Genomic DNA, 27,127 nt, shown 5'->3' with positions numbered 1-27,127 from the left:
CCGTCACCCCCCCAATAAACCGCGCCCCCCCTCCCCATACCGCATTACTACCCCATACACCCCACAACCGGTCCTGCTCCCCCCTCCCGGACCGTGCATCGCTTTCTCCACCCCGCACCCCCAAACACCGCGCACCCCCTCCATATACCGCGTTACCCCCCCTCCCCCGACACCGTCCTTCACCCCCCCTCCCTGACCGTGCATCCCCTTCTCCATCCTGTACCCCCTCCTGCATCCCCCTCCGCATCATTCGCCCCCCCCCGCCCCGCGCCCTCCCTCCCGCACCCCCGTCCAGCGCTCCCGCCCCCTCCAGCACTTCCCGGGGGCCGGGCCGGGGCGGGCTCAGCAGCGGGGGGGGGACGGGGGTGGGCGGCCGCCAGCTCGCTCCGCTCCCGCTGCAATAAATCGGCTTAGGGCGGCAGCTCGACGGGATCAGCGGCGGGAGCTGGGGCGGGGGGGACACGGAGCCGGGTTGAACCCCCCCACCCCCCCACCCCACCTCCAGCGCGATGCCCGCCTGCCCCCCGAATAGGGGGCTGGGGTGCCGGTGAACCCCATGGGGCTGCCCCCCCCGCGGACATCATGACGAGTCCCCTGCCCCTCTGGCTGCTGCTCTGGGACCTCCTCGACCTGGCGCTGGGTGAGTGTCATCCCCCCCCCTTCCCCGCGGACAGGGACCCATTCCCTCAGCCCCTGAAATAACGGGGTGCCCACCTGCACCCCGGTAAGCCTGCGGTGGCTCTGGGCTCTGCCCCTCCCCGGGGCTTGAGGGGTGATGGGGGGGGCTCCAGATGGTGCAGGCTGGGGGGCAGGCTCCCCGTTTGGACCCGGTAATGGGGCACCCGTTAATAGGACACCGGTTTTGGAGGCGGTAATAGGGCACTTGTTAATGGGGTACCCGGGTTGGAGCCGTTATTGGGGCACCCCCTGGCAGGGAACTGGTTTTAAACCCACCAGCAGGGTACTGGTGTTGGAGCCGTTGGTGGGGCAGCCATTAACAAGGGAGCGGATAGTAGGGCAGCTGTGATAAAGACACCTGCTTTGGACCTGGTAATGGGGTACAGGGTGAGAAGGTGGGGGGATGCTCGTCCCTCACCCCTGAGCCAGCATCGCGGGGGGGCACCCTGAGCCCCCTTCCCTGCTGCTCCGTGCGCGGGCTTTGGCTGCGAGTCCCAGCCGGGCTCACTCCGTGCAAGGGCGGGGGGGGTTTCTGTGTGCTGGGGACCCCCATGAGCTACAGCTTTGTTTGGGGGGGAGTGTTGCAGCACCCAGAGGCACCCCAGCCCCCCCTGTCCTTTGGGTATGTTGGGTATGTATGCCCCAAACCCTGGGGGTACCCAGCAGGGAGAAGCAGCCCCCCAAACCTGCCGTCCCAGGGGTTTGCAGCTGTTTGAGCTCCTAAATGCACCTCTTGACTCCCCGCTTCACTCCGCAGAGGTTTTAATACGAGCCTCCCCTTCCCTGTCCCCAAAAACGAGGCTCCCAGGAGGTGAAAATTAACTGGGCAGGAAACTTTCCCCTCCTCGCATCTCGGAGGCTGAGGGATAGCTGTACGATTGAATTTCTTGTGCAGTTGATGGCAATCTCCCTCTTCTTTCCCCCTTTTCCCCACGCATCCCCCTCTCTGTGTCCCCCCAAATCACCCACTGTGGGGTCTCAGATGGCCACTCTTTAATGAGCACAGCAAAACCTGGGGGGTCTCCAGAGGCTGAGAGGCTTTGCCGAGCGCTGGGCGATGGAGAGACGAGCAGAGCTTGCTTGATATCTCCTTTTTTTTTTTTTTTTAAATTTTTTTTTATTTATAATGTACTTTTTCCTCTCCGGAAAGCCGCCGTCAGCTGCTGCAGGGCGCAGGGAGGGGGAGCGGCGGCCGCGCTCTGCGGGATTGAGCGGGGAGAGGTTGACACAAAGGAGTCGATTCTTCCCCGGCATCACGAGCAGCTCCAAAATCATCCCCCGGGGATGACCACTGAGGCTAGCCAGAGCCCGGCTTGGATTTGGCTGAACCGGGGTTGGGAAGGCACCATGCCTCTCCTGCATCCCTCTTTGCCATCCCCCGATGGGTTTTATCTGCTCTCGGGCTGCGGTTGCTGCTCTTTTCCCCCTTCCCCGGTTTGCTCCGTGCATCCCAAGCATCCCACCGGCATCGTACTGCCGAACACACGGTTTATAATAAAACCTGTGTGGCTCAGGGTGGGGGGAAACTTGTGCTAAAGCCAGTCCTGCTTCCCCCCTGCATCTCCTCTCCACCTCCACCATGGTTTTAAGGTCATGGGTAGATAATTTTCAAGGAACATGTCCCCCCGCTTTTTCCCCAGGGACAAGCTCTCTGTCACCAGCATGTGGATCATTTTTCCTTCCTTCCTCTTATTTTTTATGGCGGCAAATCGGGCGATTGCTCTTCTGCTGCTCATTTGTGGGAGCAGGCAAGTGGTTATGGGTAAATCTGTGTTTGAAGTGTGTATTTTTTTTGGGGGGGGGGGGGGAAGAGGTAAAAGTTTTTCTGTGGGGGCTCTAGAGGAAGCTGGCGGCCCTGGGGAAGGGGTTGTGGATCATAAAGTGATGCCGGAGGAGGATCCCAGTGTCTGGCAGGGTCTCGCAGGCAGGCTGATGGGCAGCCCTTGGGTTTGGACACCCATGAGTCGGGTTTTGGCTCTTAAAACCACGCTGGGACTTTGCTGCCTTCCTGTATCCTGAGCATCAGCTGCTTTAAGTATCTTCTAGCCCTTGGCAGAGAAATATTGTCCCAAAAAAGCCAATTTGCGCTCTGCTTTTTCAGCAAATGGCTAAAAAATCACTGCAAAAAGCCTGTCTGGGGTGGGTGCACCCATCCTGATGCCTCCCTTTGGTCTGGGCAGCAGAAGGCTGCGGAGACCGAGTGCTGCTCCCAAAATTCAGTGGGCAGATGGCTTTTCCATGGCTGACGGCATCCTTGGCTGGAGCTGCCGGCGGGGTGGCGGTGAGGGAGGACGTGCCCGCAGAGGTCCATCCCCTCGCTGTCCCAGCGCTTCACTTGCAAGGGATCAAGTAGGATCCGGCCACGTCGCCTGGGAAGATGCAGGGGGGCATGTGCCCAAATTCCCGCTGCTCTTCCCTACAAGTACGTTTGCCCTCGGCCTCTGCTCTATGTCTCCACAGCCATTTTGGGGGGAATCTTGCCTATTTTTATTGTCACCTTATATACTGCATGGTGCCAGCTCTGCGGGCTCCTGCCCCCATCGTTGCCGCATCCAGGAGCAGCAACAAAGTCCTGCTGTCGGCATGGAGGAGAGCACCGGGGATCTATCAGAAGCGTTTCCCATCCTGGAAAGCATCTGCACCTTCACAGGAGTGTTTTGGGGGTTTCCATCCGTCACCTTGGACTGAAAAGCCCTTTTATTTACCCAAAGGAAGCTGCTTGCTTCCTCGCTGTGTGGCAGGTCAGCTGGATCCTTCCCAATGTGTTACATGTCCCTGTGGGGAGTATCACCCCTTGTAATACGGCTTTTTTCCTTATAACAAGCTCAATCTTTCCCCTTGGCCAGAAAAAGCTGCCTAGAGCAGGGCTAAGTGGGTTAAGGAGCCGTCAAGATGAAAAAATGAGGGCATGCGGAGGAGGCGAGCGGCTGGACCACGGATAATGATGGAGCCGTAGCCCCGGGCCCCCTCACAGTTTTGGAAAGCTGGGAAGCCCCATCTGCAAGTCGGGCGATGGCTTCTTGGCATCGCCAAAATCAGGGCTGGCTGATTAGCCGGCACTCAGCTTGTGGCCTGAAATATGTTCCCATAAAATGTTCATCTGGGTTTGTTTTACAGCCGTGTAAAATCAGAGCTGTGTTTTGCAAACATGAAAGGGAGGGCTAAATATGTCGAGTTTTGATCTCGGCAAGATATTTCTATAGTCCTTATCTGCGTGGTTTGCTTTAGCTTCTGTATTTCCCCTCCACGGCAACTCCTGTGATGGGAAAAAAGGGGAAAATTCAAGTGTAGCTTCTTATTTGAAGCTGCTTACAGATTTTCTGGGCTTTGCCCCAAAAGGGCAAGTTTGCTGGGGCTGGGCTTTGCAGGGACCTGCCCTTAGGGATATCCCTGTGCTGCTTCTCCAAGCCAAAAAACAGCTTGGAAAAAATCCCCTTACAGCTGTCATTTTTATCAGCATGCTGAATTTCTCACCCCTCTCCATTCTCAGGGACCCCCCCGAGGCTTTTTCTCGAAGGGATTTTCCCAGCTTGCAGGCAACCCTCAGGGCAGCTCCTCCTTGCAAGCCTGGAAAGCTCATTTTGATCCTTCCCGTAGGAAAATAACAGCGTACATCTTTTTGCTGGGGTGATGAGAGCCACCTGCTTGCATCTCTGCTGAGGTCATTTAAAGAAAAGAGATTTTGGTAGGAGTTTGTGCTGGGGGGGTGAGGGGAAAGGAGGAGCATCCTCTGCACCATGTGGGAGCAAAATCTTTTTCTAATTCACCTGCAAATGCACAGCACCGACCCGGAAAGCTGTCCCACACTTCCCCCCTCCTTCTCTACTCACGCTTTTTCCCCAACAAATCTTGCATTCAGCTTAGGGTCACCTCCTTTTTTAATCCTTTCCTACTATTTCCATGAATTCTGTGTTTCCATGAAGCATGTGCTTTGCTCTCTGGGTAAATCCAGGCCACGCAGGCGGCCGAAGCCCCTTCTGAAAATCCTCCTAACAGTGCTAATTGCCCTTACCCAATTAGCCCAATTTTTCTCTTCCCACCAGCTGCGTTTTGTAGAGGTTTAGAGCTGCCAGTTTGAATCCAGAGCTCTTTAAAAAAGCTTTTAACACAGGCAAGGATCTTCCCTTTGCCTTGTACTTTTCCCAGCTAATAAGCATCTTCGCGGTGAGGAGATATCCTGGGCTTCATTTCTCTGTGGAAACCCTCATGAATTAAATTGTGGCTGGTTCATGAGCGTTTCCAAAGCTCCCCTATATGTCAGAGCTCAGGTTTGGGGTACTTGCCTCCCAGATTCCCTTGCTGCAACAAGTAATCCCTCGGTATTATTAGCACATCCCCCCCAAAAAGCCCAGGGATGCTGTAGGAGTTGGGTTGGGGATTTTGCTCCCCTGTCTGCTGAAATAAGGACTTGTGTTATGGGTCCTGGGTTTGCTTCTTGAGCTAAGCAGCCCCGGCTGTATGCAGCATGCTAAATGCAAGGTGCCTAATGCTATATGCAATATGCTATATACATCACAGCCCTTGTATATGCCCTGTGGCTTCTCTGATGCCTCCAAGCACTTCCAGGCAATGTCTACCCCGGCGTGGTGTCCAGGCTCAAGCAACATTGAAATGCAGCTCAGCTCCTGCATCGATGGGTTTTTATGGAGCATTCAGACATGACGTGAACCACACTCTCACAAGCTTCCCCTTCCCATGGAGACGTTTCAGGGCTTCACGTGCCCCACCTGCCTTTTTTTTTTTTTTTTTTTTTTTTCTCCTGGTTCTCATTGCAGAAATGGTCTTTTCTGTCAGAAAATCTTTGACTGGGAATGCTTGACCGGCACTTCGACAAGTGGTTTAAGATCTGTTGATGAAAAGCTCTCCGCAGTGTCGGGATGAGAGCAGGTTTTATTTAATCCAGATGTGCTAATGGTTCGGGAATGAGGCTGAGACAGGGGCAAGGATCAAGCTAAGGCTCCTGCAGCACTTGCCGAGGGAAAAGCCTTCCAGAATGGTGGGAATGGAGCCAAAACCTCACCCTGGCAAGGATGGAGCTGACCAGGACCTGCCCGGGACCACGCACAGGGAGGATGAAGCATCACCCCATTGGGACCCACCGGTGATGGGATTTTCTCAAGGTTTTGTTTTGTTTTTTTTTCCCCTATTTTCTAAGAGAAAACTGATTTAATTGATGCCAAGTCAGTCTCTGCTCAGACATCAGCGAAGAGGAAAATCAAGGGAAGGAGCCCCCAACCCCCTATTTTTCAGAGGCAGGAGGTGCAGCTCTCGCCTTGCAAACTTCCCCGCTCGTAAATCCCGCTGCAAAGAGCCGAGCGGGGAGGATGCAGCTGATGTGGCTGGTTTTGTTCCCTTGCCAAGCTGCTCTCTTTGCCCTTTTGTTTGCTTTCTGCCGAGGCACTTGGAGTACTGATGGGCTTGTTTTTAACTAATGACTGGCGCTCACATTATCTCTCCCCAGCATTATCTCCTTCCCACTTTTCCCGTCTCCTTCCTAAAATAAACCGTCAATCACAGGCTTGTTTTCAGCGCTTTTGGGACTGGATTCACCGTGAATGCCAAGGGCAGGCGGGCTCATAGCAAAGTGCAGGGACAATAACCCACCACTGTGGTTCCCTCTATGGAGTTATTGTAGAAAATTAGGTTTTTAGGGTCTGCAAATCTATTTGGACCAGGGAAGGTGCGTGCCCTGCTGGTTTCCACTCTCAGCTGGCTGAGAAATGGGGTTCCTGCCCCCTAAACACTGCATCAGAGCCTTCCTCTTGTGCTTGTCTAGTGGGCTGACTGTGAGCCCTTTCGGGGTGACCCTTCTTGCTGCGCCCCTGCAGTCTCGCAGGGTTAACACCTGGGGTACACGTGTGTTTGCAACAGACGCCAGCCCTGGAGCCCCTCCTTTGAAATGCAATTAGAGCTTCTATCAGCTAGAAGCAAAACTATCATTAATAGGGTCCTGCCAGCGCTGGCAGGGAGGTTTGAAGCAGGGAAGGAGGTTTTTCCAGCGCTGGGCTGTATCCTCAGCAAAGCACTGCCTGCTGGAGACCACCCGGCAGAGACTTTGGCTGCTGGCTTCGCAGAGGTTTAGCCCTCCACTCCAAGGAGGTTTGGGGAAGGTCAGGAAAAAACACATTTCCCAGTGGAGGGATGTTACAACTCAAAGGGGTTGTGGAGGTGGAAATGTGGCATCATTGAGCCCTTCCCAGCCTCCAGACCACACATTTCGTCTCTTCTGGTGCTGGGAGCACATCTCCATCTGCAAAAGCCTTCTTGGCTGGAAGACTGGGTGTCTCAGAGGCATTGCAAAACAGAGCAGGGGAGGCAGGGATTTGGTTTGTCTCCTGTCCAAACCTCTGTATAATTTCCAGTTTATATAATGCCTTCAACAATATACTTCGGAGGGGAGGACGAAGGGGATTAGCAGCAGTTATTTCAGCCTCGCTCCACCTCCCTGTGCTTGTAGATAAATCCTGATACAGCATCCTATTTGGCCAGAGCAGGGAAAATGGAAGCTGGAGAACCCTCATTTGGGATGCATCCGCTTCGCACGTGTATTTCTATGGGGATGGGATGGAACAATGCAGAGACACTCCATGATGGGGGTTTGCTTTTTCACAGGGGAGCAAAGTGATGGGAGAGATGCAGGGCGGTGGGGGGACATGGTGGGTCACACTTGGGTTTGTTTCTAGGTGGACTGCCATCCATGGAAATGCTTTTTTGGGGGATGTGTTTCATGGATAACTCTGGATTTGCTGGTAGCAGCATTGCTTTTGATGGTGCTTGTGCTGGTGAGGACACCCGGCTGATCCCCAAGGTGTGTTTTGCCCTTGGTGCTGATAGTACTTGAAAAGAGGAAGATGATGAAAGAGTCAATTTTGGCTGGCAGTTGTCATCGTCATGGGTGCCAAGCAATGGCTTTGGGAGCTGCTGGTTCCTCACTGGGGGGCTGAGATGGACCATGACAGCAAGAGAGGGAGAAAAAGGCTCCAGCTCCTTTCCCCCGAGGGGAAAAAAATATACCAGAAGGTATCACCAAAAGCACCAGAATCACCCCAATTTCAGGGGGGTGGGGGTGGGTGGGTGATGAGGGCAAGCTGAGCTCCCTGTACCCCAGCGAGCCCTCTCATAAGCAAGTCTTCTTTATGACAAGTTGGCTGTTGGCTGTGTCTTTCCTTCTGCAACAAAAAATCCTTGGTTTGATTGGAAATGGCCTGAAAGGGGATTTTAACAGCCAAGTGATTTAGATTTCCATCCCAGCTTTGCACCTCTGGAGAGCAGGGTTCAAAGCTTGGCTCTAAGTCATGCTTAGGAAGATTTCCAGCCTGAATTCAGGCAGTCCCTTGATGTACCATGATCTGAGATAATTTTTCTCCTCCATCAAGCATCTTTTTTGTATTTTTAAGCCCAGAAAAGCCCCCTTCCCTGCAGATTTAGTTTCTGCACAAGCTATTAGAAGAGGAGGACCACACGCACAGGCTTTGCCATCCCAACCCTGTACCCTGCTTGCAGCACTGAGAACATCCCAAGAGCCGGTGTTTGAATTTGGCTGGTTTTCCTGCTTTTCTCCTAAAGATATACCTGCCAAGTTGTATTGCAGAAGGATGTGGTGACTCAGAGCAGGGTGGGAGGATTTGAGCAACTTCGCCTTGCCCGGCACCCCGAAATATATACAGCAAGCTGTTGGGGAGCAAGGTTTTTTCCATGTAGGATGGATAACAGACTAGATCTGCTGATGGAGAAGCACCATATAATGGGTAGATATTGCCCAGAATGGATGCAAAAGATGTATAGCCATCAGGAGCAAGACTGGATGATAATGCTGCTGGTTCGGCTTCCAGACAGACCATCATTCATGGAGAAAAACCTCCAGCTCTTCAACTCTGCTGGGGCCATCCTCCCATTGCAACTCGATAATGAGATATTTTCCGTAAGTGCTGCCCAGGTGGCACTTTTTACGCTATATATGTGGCTTGTTGCGTTATTACGGCTTTCTCTTTTTTTTTTTTTTTTTTTTTCCTTCTCTAAGGAAGATCTTTGCAAGCAGTTGATGTATGCAAACAGGCTGGAGATAGTTGGGTTTCCTCCTGACGGAGAGCGAATTTACGCCACTGTAATTATAGCAGCAGCGTGGGAGAGAAGCGGTGCTCAAGGAAGTGCAGGCGAGCCTAGTTTCCAAATTAAACCCTTCTGCTTCTAGAAATGTGTCTTTATTTTTTAATTTTTTTTTTTTTTTTTTTAGAGCAGGAAACCGTATCTGGGTGACTTCTTGGTGGGAAATGATTTGGAGGGGGCAGGATTTGGGCACTTGGATGGTAGGGATGCTCGTGCCTCTGGGTTTGTTTGCATGGACCAGCCTCCTCCACCTCCTGATCTGCTAAAAGCTCCCCACCTCGAGAAAACAACCCAACTCTTTAAAATTGAAAGGGCTTATTTAAACAATGTTATCTCTCTTGTGAAGGAAGAGAGCATATTGAATGGTTATATTTAGTGCCGGGTGTAGGACAAAGCAGATGCAGAGAGATTTTTAACGCGGGAATGTTAATCACTTACGCCACACCGCCTTGGAAATGTGTATATATATATATATATATATATATGGTTTTTTATATATATGCAACACGCATGTGCTCAGACACCCGTGTACTTGCTGAGGATGCGAGTTGAACATTTCTCCTTGATTTGCTTTTTGACCTTTTTCCACCCTGGAAAGCCCATTCCAGCAGGGTGAAGTGATGCAGCTCTGGGAGCTGGAGACCCCCTGAAACACGCAGCATGAGGGATGTGCTTTGGCTCTATAGGGGTGTGCAGAGCCCCCCTGTCTTTCTACATCCAAAACAGGATGGGGATGGGAAGGAGAGCACTTTACGGGTTTGCAAATGGGCTGTTTAACAACCCCAGCAGTGCTCTCCCCGCTGGCGAGCTGCGAGGAAAGCCTACCGCATTACCCAGCCTCTATTACCCACCCTCGTGGGAGCACTGAATTAAAGGAAATATTTTATGATCCTACGCTTCGTTATGTTTTATTAAAAGCAGAGCATCGGCCTCCCCTGCCACATTCATCAGATCAGAGGCTCTGCTGGGTCTTTTTTTTCTCCTCCCTCCCAAGCACTTGCTGCTGTGGCTGTTGTTCCCAAAGCATCCGACTGCTTGGGTTGGCTTTAGGGCCAGTCTAGGGTCTCCTGGCAGAGGATGAAAATACACAATGAGGTGAAAAATGTGGCTCTTTGGTTTATTTAAGGATGCTCCATATCCAAATGGGCTTAAGGATGTGGAGTCATGCTGCTGAAATAGCTGGTGGTTGCAGGAATAAGGATGGACATAGGAAAGCGGGGTCACAGGGAGATGTCACCCCATGGAGGTGTTTGAGTCATGGATGGACATGAGCACATCCCTGTCAAAAGATGCTTGGAAAACCCTCCCCCCATTTTTTTGGTTTCACACCATTTCAGGTCAGTCAAGCCCAGGGTAGGAGGCCCCCCCCTGTTTTGGGGGAAAAGATCCCCAAAAAATGCCAACATCCCCTCTGCAGAGGTAAAGTAGTGAACAAGGCTGGGAGTTTGCTATATCAGTCTTCGAGATCAGCAGCAAAAAGCCAGACAAATATTGATAGCCAGGCATATCTGGAAGCAGTTGGGGAGACAGAAAGGTATTAATTAGCAGTTATTACTCAACGGTGTGGAGATGGATAGGGATTAAGGTAACAGCCATGTGCATCCTCTCTGTGAGAGCGGTGAAGTAACGGTAAATCAGTGTTATGAATCGGTGCTGTAAGAGGGAGATATTTTTTAATCTTATTAGCGGCGCGGCATTACCGAGAGAGCAAAGGGATTATTAATCATGGAGCGTAAATCGGGGAGAAGAGGGTAGCTTCAGATTAGCAATCCTGCTTTGTACGGTGAGAAGGGTAGTGGAGGTGGAGGAGAAAAGGCAGCGGATGGAGGCTGAGTCAGGGGGAGGTACCAAGGGAGAGGGCAAAAAACCTGTGCCAGGGGATGAGGGTGAAATCAGGATATGGCTGTCCCTCACCTCAGCCAAATTGGTACCTGAGAGACGTGTCTCTGGGCAGCACCAAAGCCCAGACCTGAAAATCGCTGTAGGTTATGTCTGTTATAATGTAGCATACACAGGTACTTGTTCCATCAACTCGTCTGTCTGTCCCTCCCTCCCTCCCTCTCTCCATTCATCCCTTCATCCCTTCCATCATCCCTCCATCCATCCCTTCATCCCTCAGTGGAGAAAAGGTGCAGTGTGGCTTTGACTGCTTTTTAGCACCCAACTCAGCTAATGACACTGCTGATCTGGCTCCCCCAGGCTCCCCCAAGGTTGTTTTTCGGGTAAAAAGCTGCACATCAGACTCTAAATTGAAAAAAAAAAAAAAAAGTGGATTTTGTAGCACTTGGGACTTCTGCCTGTCAACAGGCTTTATTTCTTCCCTTCTTCTGCCTGAGGTTGTGCCTGTGGAGAAGTTGTTCAGAAGGAAAATAGGAAAAAATAATAATAATAATAATCCCTTTCCAGTTACCCAGTGCAGGAATCGATGGTGCGGGCAGAGATTGCTCACAGCAGACAGCTGGGGAGGGAGGGGGAGAATTGATGGCTGCCTTGTTTGTCACCAATCAAAAATATGGGATAACTGGATTTCCTGCAAATAGAGAAATAAATAAGCAAATTCATCATCTGGATCACAGTCACCTACTTCTCCTGGGCCACGTTGGCCACCTTGGCACGGCAAAACCCCACCAGCACCTCACCACGACTCTTAACTTGGTGGGAAACCCAACAGCATCATCTGAACCTAAATCCTCATACTTATTCTTTGGTGAAATTAATTTTTTTTCCCTCTTCTACCCACCCCAAGCCTGTGTATCTTCTGCTAAAGCTGGAAGAAGAGAAGGTTTAAGGAGGATGGTGAGGTTACAGATGGAAAAATTCAAAACTGTTCTTATTTTTTGAGGAGCAGCATCTCTAATAACCCCTTGTTATTACTGCAGGATGGGATTTTTGCTAGATCTCAGGTGGGTTTGTAAGGATCTTGCTTTCCCCCTTGCAAGTGGGGAAACTGAGACACAGAGCTGAACTCGCCCCAAAAGGCATCCTTCGAGCTGCTTCCAGCTCCACTAATTAGTCCTGGCTGGGATTATGCTCCAGACTAGATTAACACCACGAGCCATGGTTTCAAATAATTAGCTGCCAGTGACGTAATCTTCACCCCAGCGGAGGGCAAAGCAGCGGCAAAACCATCAGCTGCTGCCAGCAGGTCCCTCCCCAGTTCACCCAAGAAGTGGATTGGGTTGTGCCAGGGGCTCAGCACCTTTTTTCCCAGGTTTCAACATCTGTATCTGATCCATCATCTTCAGTTTGGAACTCTGACAAACCAGGCTGGGTACAAATAATTTGCTTTTTTACTCCCAAATTGCATCTTTGGGATGGTTTTTGCTCGGCGGCGCTTTCAATGCTGACTGGAGACAAGACCCTTGATCCCAGGTGAGGTTTTTCATAATCTCCCATGCTTGGGGGCAGCATCCAGGTGTTGTGTCTTCCTGATGCCAACATGGGGAGAGATGCCAGAAGGGATCCAGCTGATGGGGAATCTCTCCTGTGTCGGGATAGAAAGCTGAGCCTGTTGCTGGAAAAGGGGGTCTGGGAGTTTGCTGGTGGGGGAAAACACCCATTTCCAGTCCTTTGCAGAGCGGAATTACAATACAGTGTCTCCTCCTGTTACACTTAATTCCAGATTAAACCCCGCATCTGCACTGGGGGGTTTGCTGGAGATTAGCAGATCCCGCCGCCCTCACTGTGGTGCCGCTTGACTAAAAGTAATGAAAAAGCAGAGGGGGCGTGAATTTTTAGCACACACAAGCACTGGGGAAGCTGCTAAGGTTGCAGCAGGGTACCTGGGCATCCCAACCCCGAACATTAACCCACATCGTGCCCAGGTGTCGGGGAGGCACTGTGCTCTATTGCAAGGTTTTTGGGGGGACACTGCACCATCCCAGAGGCGCTGCGTTGAAATTGGTGGCCAGTGAATGTTCCTGCTCTGCAAAAGTGGGATTGTAGGAGAATTTCTTGTCCCGTGAGCTCAGGATTTGCTGGGGAAAGACAAGACCCCGCTGTAAGTCTTGGTACAAATACATACAATTACTACGCTTGGAGGAGTGGTCTAGAGTGCATTATGGGAGAGAGCTGGTAAAGCGATAACAGCACAAAATAAGAAAGATTTGGGGGTTTTTAGCAGGTCTCAATGTTAATTAGGATCTGAAATGACGTACTACTAGAAAAAGGAGAAAACAAATCTCTCCTGGGAGTTATTAGGAGAAGTGGCATGGAGGAGGGAATTATTGCCCTGTATTGAGGCTGGAGGGTGGCAGCAGTTTTGAGTGGAAAGCTTTAAGGAACATCCAGCTGCTGTGGAGGAAATCTGCAGGAGAGCAAGAAATCCTGCAGGAACTGGGTTTGCTTAATTGGGGAAGGGAAAATTTGGGGCAAGGGGGGAGGGATGAGTGCTTAGAGCTGGTGCAACGCAACATGCACGGGGATGGGTGGCATCTCCCACTCGTTGCACCTTGTCTTGCCAAAATCTGACGGCTTTGGCTCGTGGGATGGGAATGATATTGGGGTGCAATTGGTTTCAAGGAGTCTGCCTTAAGTAGCTGGCGTGGGTTTTTTCAAACAGTATGAATGGCAGGCTGCGCTGCAGGCAATCAGCCCCTATTTGCATATATGCATACATGCAAATTAAGAGCACGATCTCAATTTAAAAAACGGGGCATCAGAGGCCCTGGTTGACCTGAGGATGTTTTGGGGCTTCATTTTGGCATCAGTTGCTGCTTGCACAGCTGGGGAGAGGCCAAGAGGTGCCGGCAAAGCCATTGCTCCAAATCAGCGATGCTACTTGGGTTTGGGGGGAATTTGGCTCTGATTGACTTGGTCTCTCTCCTCTCCCAGGACAAGACATCGTTTAAAACTCTGAAATCCCAAAAAGGTACCCAGGATGGCCAAATCCTTAAATAACCCTAAATGGGGATAAAGGAACAATGATAATGATGACAAACATCCTCCCCTTCCAAAAAAACCAAACCCAACGACCCATCACAGGTCACGGCCACCCATTTTAGCAGCTATAAACTGCAGCTGGGCGCTTCAGCGCTGTGCTAAAACATTATATTTTAATGGCAATATCAGTAGTGTGAAGATGCGGTAGTAAAATATACTTACTCCTTCCCCCCTCCAGCATCGTTAGGACATGGAGGTGTGCGTCGGAAGCTGTTGGCTTTACGGTGATGCACTGAGCACGCCAGCAGCGTGGGGGGGAGAAATTATAAATAAAACTTTACTGCGCTAGAGTAAATGCTTCTAAACATACTTCACGTCTGCGTGGCGGCAAGAGATAAATATTCAATCTATAATTTATGTACATGGCTTCCCAGCCTGTGCAGGGCGGGTCTGGTAGCAGCTAATAAAATACAATATATCAAGAAGACTTATCAATGCAGCAAGCACAACCCTGCTGATAATCTGTGTGGGACTGTGAGACCCATCTTCTTCATGTTGACTGCTCTTTTTTGGGGTTGATTTATGGGGGTTTGGGGTTGGGTGGGTGTTTCCCAAGTGGCTGTTAGTTTTGGTTGAGTCTCTGATCTTTCTCCACATGTGTGCATGTAGAGAAATGCTCATCTAGGGGTAATGTCAGTCTTCGGCCTTGGGGATGTTGAAATATTACCCAAATGGAAGATATTTCCCATTCATTCCAGTAAGGTACCCCAAAAATCCCTCTGCTCCCAGTTGCCCCGTGCCTGTTGCTTCCCTTCAAACCTCCTTTTTCTTGCGTTCACCCCCAAACTGGCACTTCTTCACCATCTCTCATTTTGTAGTTGATGGGTTTGGCTTTGCAGTGGCTCACATCTCTTGGGGTGAGCAGGATTCATCCCTTGGCTTCATGACTTCAGAATTTACGCTGCCAGTGTTGTGTCTCTGAGTTTCTGTCTGGGAAATCACCTGATTTTTAGGTTGAGGGATCCACTGAGCATCCAAATGATGCATCCAAGGTCATCCTGAGTGTTTGTAGCAGGGCATGAGCTTGCTCCAGCTGAATGCTCTGGTTGTTTTGCCTCAAAACTTCCATCTTTTTACTGGAACGACTGAATTCATGAGGATTCTGGGCAAATGCCTTGACGGAGATGTAGTACAAGCACTAACTTGGCGTCATGAGTAAAAGAAGCTGAGCTAGAAATGGGCTTTCTCATCTTGTGCTCCAGTGAGCTGGAACAGCCTTGCCGATGAGCCTTCTCTTAGAAAAGGCACGATGAAGACGTTAAAGCGAGTTTTGTTTCAGTCCGTGCCCAAGCCGCGTAGCTGATATGGATGGGTCTATCTGCCATGGATTTGTTTGTCAGGAGACACGCACCAAAGGTGGCGATGAGCTTGTAAAAAGCTGGTGTTTACATCTATTTTATTAGCTTGCGCTTGGTGATGGATAGAGCTGGTGCTTGAGTAGTGATAGAAGGAAATGGGAGAGGGAAAGGTGGAAATGCTGTAAGGAGGAGAGGGAAAAGAGGCAGGAGATGGGCACTGGAGAGGGAGAAGGAGACACTGCAGCACCTCAAGGCTCCCATGACCCAGATCACCCATTGCATTTGCATGCCCAAAGTGGCCCAAACTCTCCCTTTCTGTGTCCAAGGCCATTTACCGTGCCGAGGTTGTGCTGATGTGCACAAAATCCCCACGGAGCCAAAGTATTTGTAACATGTTTTTAGCCCAGCATGATCCATTTTGAGCCTCGCTCTTTGTTTCTCTGCAGCCTACGGTGTTGCTGCACCATACCAGGGCTTAGCTATAGGTACTAGTGTGTAAGATCCAATCTGTGCCCTTAAGAATGTAACAATGACTGTAGTGTTCATAATGAGGACAAAACTGGTCTAAAAATTGATTTTTCTTAAGATTTATTGACATAACTCTTTGGGAAGCCCTTACATGATTGCGCAGTGTTGAAGATGCTCTTTGTGATGCTAGGACAGCTGCACACAAGTGTTGCTGGGTACCATGGCATGACACAAAATTAGACGTTATTTCTTTTTCATTTTGTCTAGGATATATATTTTTTTTTTCCAGGAGGAAGCCAGGATTTAAGGAAAAAAGAAAAGCTGTGGACAGGCTTCAAAAGTCCCATCTCGACTGGATTTTGGCACCAGCATTGAAATAGTTGGGAGCTGGTGTTGGGTTTTGCATTATACTTATGCACTATAAAAAGCTTTGGATTGGGACTTGATAAAATTTGACCAGTAAAGCTCATCATTTTGTGTTTTTGACACATTTTTATCATGAAGTCCTAACTGAAGCAGACCCCTTAGGGTTCCCAGCAGCCCCAGTGAAGTGGTTTCTCAGTTAATCTTGATTTAGAAAGGGTTGAAAGGCCAAACTGGCCGTGCTCAATCAATGTATTGATTAAAATTATTGATTTACATTACAAAGAGCTAACAAGATGCATCCATAGGATCTGTCAGCTTCAGTGCGCCTACTGAATCCTATTTAGTTAGAGGAAAATGGACCAAACCATATTCCATATGTCCTCCCTGTATTCTATATGTCTTCTTGCTGGTTCTGCAATATATAAGGATTTAGGGGCTGGTTTGGTCCAGCAACCCCCATAAAGAATAATTGGAAGTACAGCTGCAAGGTGTTTCCTCCCACTTATGCAAATGGATGAGGTAAGAGGCATCTAATTAAATGTTTGTACTTTAATACACCGCGGTGTGAAGGAAGATGAATTTTAATTACCGGCTTTTAATTGTTTGGTCGGCCCGTTAATATCCTATTTACACAGTATTAATACAATTTGCTCTCTGCCAGCAGGGCTCTTCCTCGCGGCAGGTGATGCTGGGTTTCGTGGGTTTATTTCACGAAACAGCCCCTGTTTTGCCAAAGCCAGCACATTTTTTGAGTGGGTTTGGGGATGCTCAGCCCTGCTGGTGCTCAGCTTTTGGTTTTCTTGAAGACAAAACTGAAAATTCAAGGAAAATTCAAGCGGTTCATGCCTTTAGAAACACAAACAAGCTGCCCCCAACCGATTTTTTCCTTTGCAAAAGGATCATCCTCTTTGGAAGAGTGATGCTGGCTCCATCTGTCATATCCCGTTCTACTTGCTGTTGTTAAACCTGTGTTAAAACACTCCCCCATTAAAAAAAATAGAAAAAACCCAATGCAACAGCTTTCTAGGAGGGAAATCTCAAGATTCAGCAAAATTTGGACACTCTTCATTGGGACAGATGTGACTCCTTCACTGGTTCTTGCCCCTTGGACCCCTCCCGTGTCAGCAAGGAGAGGCTGAAACAAATTAGAATTGTAAATTGTCCTGGAACACCATAAATAAGGCATCACCAGAACTGGGGTGGAAGGGAGAAGGTATTTGCTGTGCTCACGGGAATGGAAGCAACTGCTGGCATTTAATCTTTAATGAACAAGATGTTGCAAAGTGCTTCCAGTCAAAGTGTGTTTGCTTAATGCTCCTCAGCCCCGGCGTGTGGTGGGTGACATCATGCATGGCCATCAACCCTTGCACCTCCCATAGTGCCAGCCATTATCTTCCCCTGGTTGAGAATGGTGAGCAGGATCACTCCCTACTTTTTTGGGGGGGTTGTTTTCAATCCTTTATCACCCCAGCTGGCTCTTTTGCAAGGAACTCGAGCCACAAATGCCTTAAATCATGGAAAATGATGAAAATTGGACCTGTGCTGGTTAGGGGGGTTGTGGTACCCTCCTCCCCCACTCCTTGTATGTGCACCCCAAAATACCATCCTGGCCCTGGCTTGGAAAAGTGGATGCTGGAAGGTGGTGGAGGAGTTGGTGTGAATTATGTCTAAGTCCCTCTAATCACAGGCTGATTAAAATGATGATGTGTTAATATTATCTCTCCCCATCGCCTCCACTGAGGGGGATGTATCAGCACCTGAAGGAATGGGGGGGACACAGTGGGGGTAGATGGGGCAGCTGCATCCCCATGTGTCCTCTTCTCCGGCTCCATCCTGAGGCACCGCTCCACTCTGATCCCTGGAAGCGCCACAGGTGCTCCAAACGCCCATCCCCAAAGGCAAGGGTGGGGACAGGCTGAACCCTGGGGACATGTCCCGAAGGGGTAAAGTCCATCATAGGTTTGACGTTACCTTTCTGGGAAGTGCTGGGAGGTGAGAAATCAGGGAAGGGTAGTGATGGTCAATATTAATAAATTAATCTTTAATTTAGATGTAGATTTTTAAAATGTCATGCATGTGGGGAAGGCGTGGAGGGGTTGCTTTGTGCTGCTGGGGCACACTGAAAGGTTCCATCACCCTGAGGTTTTCACCCAGGGGTGCTGTGTTGGGTTGCCCTTGGGTGGCTGCCAACCACCCAGCCAGCCACTCTCTTCCTCCTCCTCCTCAAGAAGACAGGGGGTTCTCATCCTATTTGGGGGGGGTTCAGCCACACGTGCTGCATCCCAAGAGATTTCCATGGGGCGACCGGCTGCTTTTGTGTGCGAACAACCTCAGTGGGATGCTCAAATGGGGCAGAAATGGGGCTTTCTGCCAGCGTCTTGGTGGAAGCATCCAGCCACGTCCTCCACTTGCAGGGCCGGGGTGAAACCTGCCTCCTCCCTCGCAGCTATTTTGTAATTGAAAGCGCTGAGCATGTTACAATGTGCTCCTTTTATTAACGTGTCACTCCTGATTTAAAAGGACATTTCATTTATCTCTCCCTTCCCCCTCCCTTTGTTTTTTTTTTTTTTTTTTTTTCCCCTTAAACTGGATGTTGCAAGAATTCCCACCACTTGCTAGCAAAAATACTCTTTTCTCCCCAGGGATGCGATCTAATCAGAGGGCTGAATTTCCATAGGTGAGAATCTAATCAGAGGGTGGCCTGGCACAGCTTTTGCTATGAAATATGTCTTATTTAAAAAGAGCAAATGGGAAGGAAAGGAGCCTGGGGGTTCAGAGCTGCCTTTGGGATGCTGTTAATGCAGAGGATGATGGAGATGTTGGGCTGGGCTCCTCCTTTGGAGGTGCAGATCTGATGTTCAGCCCTGTTTAAATAGTCCTTAAAATTCAGCAATACCTGTCACCACTGGTTTCTTCTCCCCAGTAAATCCAAAAAAAAGGTCCAAACCAGAGACTTTGAGGACTAGTCACACTTTGTTGTCCTCCACAGTCGGAAAGCAAAGGGAAGGGGGGACGATGGATGAGAGTCACACGTCAAACACAGCAAAACTGCAGGTTTTGGATGGCTCCATCTGGATTCCTGCTTTATTTTTTTGGTGCCTGCCTTTTTTTTCCCTCTCCCCTACACACATCCTTAGCATTTTGGGAGCTGGCTCCTCCAGGGACTCTGCATCTGTTTCTCTGTGCTCACCCTCTCACTCATGCTCTTTCCCTCCTTTTCCCCATCTTCTGGGGTGATTTTACTTTGAATTTTAGCAGCTGTTGCTCTTTGAGTGAGTAGGTTTTTGCCTTCCCTCCCCTTCCAGGCATTGCTGGGGCTCCAGCATCAGCCCTCTGTGGGGTCCTTCCCCATCCCCCCAGAACTAGTCTCAGCACCACCACACCAAAACGCCTGGCTGGACTGGGATGGGGATGCTCCAGCTCAGGGCTTGAAACACAGTGTTATGGGAAGAGGGGTGAAAAACCACCCAGAGATGCTGTGGTTATGAGCCAGGAACTCCTGTATCTCAATAATTCGTGGGCGCGAGGGAAAATGCAATCTTAACTCTCTCTTTGTCACCCATCGGTTCTGTCGTCGGCTTTATTTAATCGCCCCGTTGATCCGTGCCGGGGGCTGGAGGGAGATGTAATCTTACCCGGAGGCTCCCAGCACCGGTTGATGAAGAGGCAGAGCTTTTCCGCATGTGTGAAGGCTCCATCCCCAGCACGAATCCATCCCCATTTTCTTCTGGGCAGATGCCACTGTGCTGCAAAACATTTGCTCATCCCCCTCCCTTTGCTTTCATGCCTGTTGCTCATCTCGCTTTTGGAAATGTCAAAAGCAAAGCAGGGGGAATTGGGGCACCTGCTGCAAAACCTCACCTGACCTTCCTCGCATCCCTCCTCCTCCTCCTCCTCCTCCTCCTCCTCCTCCTCCTCCTCCTCCTCCCTCTCTCATCGCTGCCTCTCTATATCAGCAAAGCCCCAAATTCGAGAGGACCGCGTGCTGCATTGGCAGCCGCAAGGAATTAATCCCCGCTTTAGCGTGCTAAAATAAACCCTGTCTGGGCAAGGAGAGAGGCTGGAAAGAAGCCGTCCCTGAATGAGTGTGGCTGCTGGCGAGGATTTGGGTCGCCGTCAGCAAGGAGAGAGGCATCGAGCTGGGGTTGCAGAGGTGCAATATTAAAATCTATCTTGCTGTGCACCATTTCAAGGCTGGAAACAAGCCTTAATTTAGCCCCCAGCCCTCCTCAGTGCTGCTGCCTCCCATGCACCTGCTGTGCGACGCTGCAAAGCACTCTCCAGTACTTACCACCACCCCAAAAATCCACTTTTGCCCAAATTTTCTTGCATCCAGATGATTGCAGCAGCAAACCTGCTTTTGCACCCCTGCAAAAAGCAGCACAAAGAAGGTTTCTTGAATTTGAGAGCCCCATGCTCAATATGCTGGGCCACGCTGCCTTGCTATTGCAGCAGGCACGTGTGCGTGCAGCGTGCTCTCCCGCAGGTCGTGGCTGAGATCTATTGCAAAAACACCAGCAACTTGTTTTACAAGTGATGCAAGCCTCAAATGGCTGGCGATGGGACACAGAAAATCACCTTCCCCTCTTTTGGGGGATCTTCTGCAAAGGAGTCTGTTGCTGCAGCCCCATTTCCAAACCCATTCCCATTTTCCAGGTGCTCTGGATTTCTTCTATGTTGCTTTTCTACCTGACACAAGCAGTAATTAAAAAAGAATGGATTTTTGCAGTATGTTAAGGGCTGTTTTGAGGTGCCCTGGTTGCAGGCAGGGTCAAATGGGTGCTGTCAGGGCAAGGATGCTAAAGAAAGGCTCGTATCTGATGGGCTGTCAATCTGACATCTTCCAGTAGCCGGAGGAAATAGTGGAAAATAAAATAGAAATGCAATTGCCTGCCCTCCTGACCCTGGCTGCTCCATGCTCCTGCAATAGTTTTGCAACAAATCGAGGGGAAACAGGGAAAAAATGGTCAGATGGAGCTGCCCATGCTCTGATTTCCTCCCTGCTATGAGTATAAATCCTGCATCCAGCTGTGGGGGAGATGGGGCAGAAGCAGGCTGTCAGCCAAGGCTGGGCTCTAAAGCCACAGGTTGGGCGTTGCAAATCCTCTGAATAATCCGTTGGACCCATTCCCATAAGAAAAGATGAATTTAGAGGATTTTAAAATAAGCACAGGGCAGAGGAACTTGGTCTGCAGTGGGGAGAGAACCACTGTGGGGCAGAGGATGGTGGAGACAAAGTCAAAGCCAATATCTTCGCAGAAAGGATGGACTTGAGTTTGCAGGTAGGAAAGGTTGCCAGTGGGATTGGGGCTTTGTGCATGGACCAAGGCAAGCCTCAAAACCTAAGCACCCAGGGTTTATTTGGGCAAACACGAGCAGTTTTGCAAAGCTGGGGAGAGAAGAAATATTTTGGTGCCATAAACTGGTTAATAAGGTCAGGAAGGATTTTCCCCAGTTTATACTTTTTGGGTGCACTGGGAGCAGCCAAAATTCATCACTGCAAGGGCTCAGGGTGCCACGCTGATGGACTTGCCCATGCGTTATCCCTGTGTGGGATGCAGCCAACGTTTAATACCATAACACCATTTGAGAACAGTATTTTAATCCCCTTCCCCATTCTTCCCCAGCAGCTCACATCTCTTTTTCTCCTTTTTTTAACTTTTTCAGCCTACCTGACGGTCAGCATTGAGCCGCTGCCGCCCGTGGTGGTGGGAGATGCTGTCACCCTGAAATGCAACTTCAAGACGGATGGGAAGATGCGGGAGATCGTCTGGTACCGGGTAAGTGGCGCCAGTGCCTCTTCCCTGCCCTTGGGGACGGGGACATGAAGCCACCCGGCTGCTTTACTCCTGTACAACAGAAGGTCAAGGCTGGATGGCAGAGAGAAAGGCAGACGGCGCTCTCGCTGATGGGAATATCGATTCAGTGAAGCAGGCAGGCAGGCTGGCCTTTGAAAACCTGGGCAGGAGAGATGTAAAGTGGCTATGCAATCATCCTGAGGGCTCCATGAGGCTTTCTCCAGGCATTTTGTTACGTTTTCTGGGTGGATTTGGGGTTGGCAGGCTCAGTTCAATGCTGGGAGCTTTGCGCTGAGGGTTGGTGCCGGTCGGGGTTTGGGAGCCAGGGACTCAGGTCAGCACTGCTGTGCAAAGAGGATTTGCGTGTTGGGTGTGAAATGATGCAAAAAAGAGGGTGGTTTTCATACTGCATGGGAAATTATGCAAAATTGAGGGTGTTCAGAGCTTGGGGAGAGCTGCTGGGCTCTTCACACTGGGCTCTTCAAGGCTCCCCCAAAAACCTTTCCCCTTCCCATCACTATCTCCAAAATACTCATGGATGTACGATGCTGCTCGGGAGCAAAGCAAGACTTAGAGCATCTGGTATTATTTCAGGAGGGGGGATTTGGAGGCTGTAGCTTTTCCCCTTACCAGCATCACTCCCATCTGCACCGAGCCTGGATCCAGCCTCAAAAATAACCGTCCAGAACAGTGATTTTGTCTTTGTCTGGGGAATTTCAAGATAAGCTGCCAAACACAAGTAAAACCCCCACATTGGTTTGATCAGAGAAAGCTCAGTTTTCCAGGATGGGAATAACTCAGCTTTTTGCTTGCACATTTGCCTGTGGAAGAGGCAAAGAAAGAGCTAATTGGGCTGGTGGCATCTGATGAAGCAGCCACCCTTCACCAGAGGATATTTTTTCTTGGTTTTACCATCTTGCTTTTGCTCCCCGAACAAGGAGCATCTCTGCCTTCAAGTTCTTCTTTGTACCCAGGCAGGTTTATAAATAGGAAAAGGTGCTCTCCGGACTGATACATATTCAGTTGCCAGAGCATTGTGAATGCACATTGAGTCCTGGCTGTTATTTGCTAGAAATATGTGTATTTAGGTATGTAGGGAATGCAAGCAGAGAAATATCAAAATATAAACCAAAACCTGTCCCAAACCCTAAATTGTAGCTTGCAGTTGGCTTCATCTCCCCCTTATTTTGTGGAAGAAGCTTTTTGCACAGTGCTCCTTCCGCTGACGCTGCCATCTCACCAGGTTTTTCCTTCCCTTTTCCACTCAGTAATATTGGATTAACCCACTTTCTCGCAAGCTGGGGCTGGATTTGCATAATCCCCCCCTGCGCAGAAGGATGCTGGAGCCCTCGGTGAGAGGATGGCGCGCCAGGGCGGCCGAGTGAATTACGGTCTGAGAAACCACAGAGAGAGTGGGAGGGGAAAAAATAACCCAGCTTTTATCACCACAAATCCCCTTTCTTCCAGGTTTTTTACCCCACCCCCCCTTCCCTTTTTCTCTTTTCCCAGGGAGTTTCCCACAGTCAGAAAATTGGGTTTTCATAGAGCATCTTGGGATTTCCCAAATTGCCTCCTGATTTTATGGGGTTTTCCCCTTCTTTCTCCCCATCTTGTCTCATTCACAGACTTTTGCAGCTGCCCAAACCCCCAGTCACAGCTCCTTCATGCAGGAGATGACAAATGATCTTGGATGATGCTGGGCCTGCAGAACTATATTTATACCAATTTTAAATCATCCTAACACCATCTTTGTGCATGGCACCAGAGCAGTGAAGTGGGGTGATGTGGGGACTCACTGGGGCTCCCGTTTCCCTTGGTTTATTTTACAGGGAGAAGAGCAAGCTAGTTGAGTTTTAGGATGCAGAGCTGCTCCAGGGATACCTGTCAGGTTGTGGAGGAGGAAGGCAAAAGAGGGGGAGCACAGCAGCAAACTCAATGGCAGCAGTTTGGTGTAGGGCATGGGGTGGGTGTATAACTCGTGGAGTGGGTGCATAACCCATGGGGTGCGTGTGCAACTCATCAGGAGCATGCATGACCCATGGGGTGCATGCATAACCTGTTGGGGTGTGTGCATTACTCATCAGAAACGTGCATAACCCATCAGGGTGTGAGAATAACCTGTGGGGTGGGCGCATAACCCACTGGGAGCGTGGGTAACCCATGGAGTGTGTGCACAACCAGTCAGGGTGCATGTATAACCCATCGAGGTGTGTGCATAGTGCATCAGGGAGCACGCATAACCTGTTATGAGCGGGTATAACCCATCAGGGTGCACACATAACCCTCTGTGAGCGGGTATAACCCATCAGGGGGCACACGTAACCTGTCATGAGCGGGTATAACCCATCAGGGTGCACACATAACCTGTCGTGAGTGGGTATAACCCATCAGGGTACACACATAACCTGTCATGAGTGGGTATAACTCATCTGGGTGCATGTATAACCCATCAGTGTGCACACATAACCTGTTGTGAGTGGGTATAACCCATCGGGGTGCACACAAAACCTGCCAGGTGTATGCGTAACCCATCGGGGTATGGGATGCATGTGTAACCCCTTGGTGTGCATGCATAACTTGTCAAGAGAGTGCGTAACCCGTCGGGGTGGGTGCATAACCCATGGCGTGGGTGCATAACCCAACGGGGTGGGTGCGTAACCCATGGGGTGTGTGTGTAACCCATCAGAGTGGGTGCATAACCCATGAGGTGGGTGCGTAATTCATCAAGGTGGGTGCGTAACCTGTGGGGTGCGTGCGTAACCCATTGGGGTGGGGTTATAACCCATGAGGTGGGTGCACCCCGAGGCTGAAGTCTGTGAGGCGTAAAGGAGTTTCGTACCACGGGTCAGGCAGGTAAAACCCCACTGAGAAGCACTGAGCTGCAAACCAGCACCCCCAGGCCCCCTTTCCAGCAACTCTCCTGGGAGCTCCCAGGAGGCTGAGGAGCTCCCGTGGCTGAGGGATGGCGAGCAGGGGTGACAACAAGGGACAACATTTTTCTCAGGTCTGAAAGCCCCTCGGCATGAGCTGCCTCTCTGGGTCGCTTGAAATGCAGGAGACTCGAGGAGACCTGAGATGAGCAAAGGGGATTTTTCACGGCATAAACAGGAACATGCACCATCTGTAGAGGTGTTAATTAATATCCAACCGCCCCCCTGCGCAGTAAATTCATCTCCAGAAGGTGTGATTTGCCCAAGAACATGTGCAAACATGGGTCCGAACCCCTTGCACATTAGGCGAGCGCCCAAAAACCCTTGCAGAAGACGAGGGCGGTGGCATCCTTGCAAACGAGCTTGTAATGAGTCCAGGAAGACACGAAGCTGTCAAGCTGCTCGCTGGCTCCCATCGCAGGCGTCTCGGGGGTCGTGCTCAAGACCTGATTAGTATGGTCACTGCCACACCGCAGCAAGGGCTGGGGAGGGAGAAAATTACTTTTTGCAGCAGTGCAGAGCTCAAAAAAAAAAAAACAAAACCAAAAAAAACCCCAGAAGCAGAAGAGGGAGGGAAAATCCTCTGAGTCTGTTCTGGCTCTGTACAGACATCTGGCAGTGGCGGGGGATGCAGGCAGCCGGCAGAAGCCAGCCTGTACACACAGCCGGGGGCTCGGATGAGATGATGGTAATTGCAAAAAAGTGTTTTGCAGATTTTTGGTGGCAGCCGAGGGCCAGGCGTGATTCCCTGGGGAGAGCAGCACTCCCACGCTCACAGTCCCTCTGCCCGGCAGGGACCAGGGGCTTGGCCTGGGGATGTACAGCAGAGAGAGCTGGGGATAGAGGGGAGCCCTCGGGTCTGGGGGGAGTCATTCTGCCTTGATTAATTAGTTTGGTGCTCAGTCTAATTAGCAAGAAGGAGAATAACTCAGAGCCGTGGCTGGTGTCGCTGTCTGCAGCACCTCTGCGCGGGCATTGCTCTCCGTAGCACCCATGCACGAGTGCTTCTCCCCATAGCACCCATTAACGTGGCCTTTGCAGGCAGGGGGACATACACCCTGTCCCTGTGGATCTCCTTCATCCCTTCTGCAAGCTGTTCCCCCCACTCTTCATGCAACAACTTGTTTTTAAGTTCCCTGGTTCGGTGCACAGGGATTACAAAGCATTTGTTCCATTGAGAGGCTCATCGGGCTGGTCCCCGCCCAGCAAAGTCCAGCGGGGCTTTAAAACCTGTGGCCACAGCAAGTGGGGGCTGATGCATTACAGATGTTGGCGGTGCCGCTTAAAGCCGCCTGATCGATGGTGACAAAGCACAGTCCCTGCGGAGGCTTCCTCTGCCACTGCCCATTAGGAGAAATGAGATGTTACAGCCCCGTCCGGCGGCTCCCACAGTGTCTCCGAGCGGGAAATGTTGCTGGTGACAGTGATAAAGTCACTGCTCGTAGCAGCCTCGGCTCCAGGGGAGAGGGAAGTCAGGGTGGAGGAGCCAAGCAAAGGGCACCCGACGTGCTGAGGCTCTTGCAAATCCTTCCTACACCGTATGACGCTGCTGGGAAAGCCCAGAGCCTCGGCAAATTTGGGGATGCTGGTTTGAGGATGGCCGGGAAGTGCTGGGATGGAGGCACCTGGATGCTGTTTTTTACCTCTCACTCCTGGAAAGCATCTCCCAGATATTTGTAGTTCCCTCCAAATTTTCAAGCCAACCCAGTTCACAGCAGGTTGTGCCTCTGACTTATAAACCTGTTTTCCTTTAGGGAAAAATCTCAAGTTTTACAGCTGCAGAGAAATTCTCTCAAATCGGAGCAAAGCTGCTGATGGAGAGATCTTGGGCCGGTAACTGCGAGAGGTCTGACTCGTGCCATTCATCTACACGCCGGCTGGGTTGTCTCCATGCCTCGGAGATGATAATTTAAATGTCAGTACAGGGAACTCTTTTAATTCCTCATGCTCGGGGGGGGAGAGAAGGTCAGAAGCATCAGCGCAGTTTATTGAACTCTCTATTACCACTGGGTGAGGGCATCGCTCCGGCTCCAGGGAGACAGTGGGGAGCCCGGGCTGCACCTCTCAAAATTATGTGACGCACTTGCAATAATGATTTGATCGTGCATGTGGTTTAGTGATGTCAGAAAGGGGAATACCAGCATGGGTGCTCCCTTTTGGGGGATGGAGATGGGTTGCAATGCTCATTCTGGGATCAAACCATCTCAGTTTGGGCAAGTAAGTCAACTACTCTCTATTTTTGGAAGACAGATTTGCCAGTGGTGGCATTTGAGTAAGGTAGGACCGAGAGCTCCAGAAGGCTCTGGAGGAGGAAGGAGGGATTTCAGTCAGCTGAGCTAAAGGTAAATGCTTAAAACTGGGGGGGGACACAGGAAAAAAAAGCTAAAAATGGGGTTTTCCAGCATGATCTATTTCTCCCAACAGCTGCAATGTGGGCTTGGACACAGCCTGGGGATGCTGCAAACCCGGGTGCTACCCCCTGAAACACGCTGAGCATTGCAGTCACCCCTTGCAGCCCCTTTAGGGTGTTTTCCCTCGTGCC

General features: G+C 50.5%; 1 protein-coding gene across 2 annotated transcripts in view; it reads left to right on the top strand.

Moving 5' to 3' along the window:
• Positions 1-397: 397 nt before the first annotated feature.
• Positions 398-27,127, top strand: part of IGSF21 (immunoglobin superfamily member 21) — a 38,260-nt gene continuing 11,530 nt past the window's right edge. Inside the window, exons 1-2 of one of the 2 annotated variants that reach the window (XM_074924807.1) lie at positions 398-640; positions 21,525-21,637. In XM_074924807.1, coding sequence (XP_074780908.1) covers positions 583-640; positions 21,525-21,637 — 171 coding nt within the window. In that variant the 5' untranslated portion in view covers positions 398-582. The remainder of the gene's footprint in view (positions 641-21,524; positions 21,638-27,127) is intronic. The other variant, XM_074924806.1, reaches the window with a different exon arrangement.

Source organism: Athene noctua, chromosome 22 (assembly GCF_965140245.1).
Source record: "Athene noctua chromosome 22, bAthNoc1.hap1.1, whole genome shotgun sequence".
Classification (NCBI taxonomy): domain Eukaryota; kingdom Metazoa; phylum Chordata; class Aves; order Strigiformes; family Strigidae; genus Athene; species Athene noctua.
Note: the sequence above shows the minus strand (reverse complement) of the source record. Positions and strands in the feature narration are given on the sequence as shown.